The sequence below is a fragment of the Gopherus flavomarginatus genome, chromosome 11 (genome assembly GCF_025201925.1).
Source record: "Gopherus flavomarginatus isolate rGopFla2 chromosome 11, rGopFla2.mat.asm, whole genome shotgun sequence".
NCBI lineage: Eukaryota > Metazoa > Chordata > Testudines > Testudinidae > Gopherus > Gopherus flavomarginatus.
In genome coordinates, this window is record NC_066627.1 from 2,788,765 (window position 1) to 2,791,579 (window position 2,815).

A 2,815-nucleotide genomic window follows, 5' to 3' on the forward strand; every position below is an offset into this window, starting at 1 on the left:
GTGCTTCAATACCCGGAACAATCGGGACCCCAGTGAATTGCCCCGGGAGACACAGGAAGTCTGTAACAGAGCAGTAAACGGTACCCAGGGCAGGCAGAGTCACAGGTGAGCCCCGGCCCATGAGTGATCCTTCCTCGCTTCCTTGTGCCCCTCTCTGGTCTGCAGGCAGGTGAATTTGGCTCTTTCAGTGCGGAAGTTTTATGTGTCACAAGGAGCAGGATATGCAAACGAGGGTGGTGGGGTCCTGTTTAAATCTGAGCCTCTCTCTGCGCACGCTGCACCACGCAGCCCCTGGGTCTGTGCAGTTACCAGCCAGTCCCTGAGAACTTTCCCCTCCAGCACCAGGGAAAATGAGTCTTTGGCTCCTCTTAGTTTTTGCTGCTGCGGCTTTGGAAGGTATTTTCCTCCCCAGTCAACCCATATAAAATCCAAGGGGTTATTATATGGACGGTGCTGCGATTGGTGTGATTTATAGCCTATCTTTATTCTGTGGTCTCGGGGGCTTTATTGGAAAAATGTGGTTCATTGTCCCCTTTTTGACTTAAATGAGCTCGTTCAATCTGCTGCTGATTTTAGATTTTATTTACAAATTGCCTCTTTTCCCTTCTCCCCCAGGGGCCCGATCCCAGGTGGTTCTGACCCAGTCGGGGCCAGCGCTGAAGAAGCCCGGAGAGTCCCACACGCTGCAATGTGCCACCAGCGGGTTCACTCTGAGCAGCACCTGGATGGGCTGGATCAGACAGGAGCCCGGGAAGGGGCTGGAGTGGCTGGTCTACTACTATGATGCCTCAAGCAAGTACTACGCCTCCTCCATCCAGGGCCGATTCACCGCCTCCAAGGACAGCACCAACTTCTACCTGCAAATGACCGGCCTGAAAGGGGAGGACACCGCAGTGTATTACTGTGCGAGAGACACAGTGAGGGGAAGTGAGTCTGAGCTCAGACAAAAACCTTCCCGACAGCTGCAAAGGAAGTTCTCTGCCTGGGGTCGCTAGTGCGCCGCAGACTGCACAGAACAAGGTCATGGGAGCAACGGAGAGAAAGGGTCCGGGGAAGAAATGTCGGTCCCTGGATTATAAATAGTTGAGGGTAAATGGCATTTCTAAGTGAGTTTTAAAGAGTCACCCTGGCGTTGCTCTTTGCATCAGACATTGCCCCGCTAAGAGCTCCTATCAGCCGTGTTTCTATTCCAAACACACACACACAAACACAGAGACACATCATCACACCGACATAGACACACAATCACAGACATACAATCATACAAGCACCCACACACACACACATCGACACCTTCAAGCTCTTACACTAAGATACACAAACAAAAAGACACATGCAAATACACACCCTGAAAAAGCCTGCAGACAATTTCTGAGTGTGTCAAAGGAGAAGAGACTGGATTTGAAAAGATTTAGCCAAATTCTGCTTTCAGTTACATTGGCCTAAATCCAGGGTCACTCCTCTGAACTAAACAGAATTATTCCGGATTTACACTGAGTAACTGACAACAGAATCAGACCTAACACGGAGTGGAAAATAGTCAGCCAGTTTACAGAGCTGGTCTACTGTCTTTTCTACCCTTTACTGCACTGTACATTGCAGGTGTCCATAGTGGTAGCTGAAAATTACTTCCAGGTCTGCCACTTATTTCCTGGGTGATCTTGGACCAGTCAATTCATTTCCATGTGCCTCAGTTTCTCCATGTGAAAAAAAATATGATAACGCCGTTTATCTGCTTTGTAAAGCGCTCTGAAATCTATGGCTATATAGGAGCTAGGTTCTACTATCCTCATCTGTACTGGGATTGGCTCGCCCTGATCATGCAGAAATGACACTGAATTTTTGACAGGTGAAGGTCCATGATCTCACTAATATTGGGCAACACCCTTCATTCCTCAATCCCACCAACAGTCTCACTATAATTAGTCAGATTTGGTATTTTACCCATACCCAGGAATCTGTCCAGATCTCTTCTACTAATCTGATTGCTCTGAGAGTTTTCTGCATCAAACACAATTGATGACCCGATAAGGGGAGCATCCTCTGCACCATAATTAGCTCCGGTTTAGCGAGAACTCCACTGCAACTGGTGAAACATTTACATTGATATTTTGAGCAACGACCAAAAAGTTTCCAGCATCAGGTTTATGAACACAGGGCGTGACACAGTGGGGTGGCTTCCACTGAGTTATAAAGGCCTTTCGCATCAGACCCTACAAGGATTAAAGTCTCTTCTCTTTTCGTAGACCAGACATTTTTGCTCAAGTTCATCATGTCACCCAACCATCAGTTTTCTCATGGGAAGGAAAATCCATTAATTGCTGCATTGGGGAATGGCTCAAGGTCAAATGAAGATAATTGATTAACTCATTCCATTCATTTAAATGATCCTCACATCACACCCAGAGTAATAGATTCTTTTCTCTTAGATACACATATATCTCTCTCTTCCCCAGTCACCATCATATACTTTCTATCTCATCTATCCTCCATGCACCCCAGAGAGGGAGGAAAGTTCAATCTCCCCCATTTCGCAGCCTGAGAACTGAGGTACACCTATGGGAGTTGGACACCATGGTGCTTCAGCAAATGTACATTGATGCCTCAGTACTTGGAAAAATCCAGCCACATGTTACTTCCCCAGTGACACAGGAAGCCTGTGACAGAGCAGAGAACCCAGCCTGAGTGCCCTGAGCCCTGAATGTTCCTCTCTTGCTTCCTCTGGCCACTTTCTGAACCCCCAGGCAGGTACATTGAGCTCATTAAGTGAGGAAGTTTTACGGGTCATAATGAGGGTGATATGGAAATAGGGGTG

General features: G+C 47.4%; 1 gene segment (V, D, J or C); it reads left to right on the forward strand.

The window, feature by feature from the left end:
- Window positions 1–289: 289 nt before the first annotated feature.
- LOC127031727 (Ig heavy chain V region 5A-like) lies at window positions 290–995 on the forward strand. The segment is given in 2 exon segments: window positions 290–396; window positions 616–995. Coding segments are annotated over 2 exon segments (426 nt in total).
- Window positions 996–2,815: the final 1,820 nt, after the last annotated feature.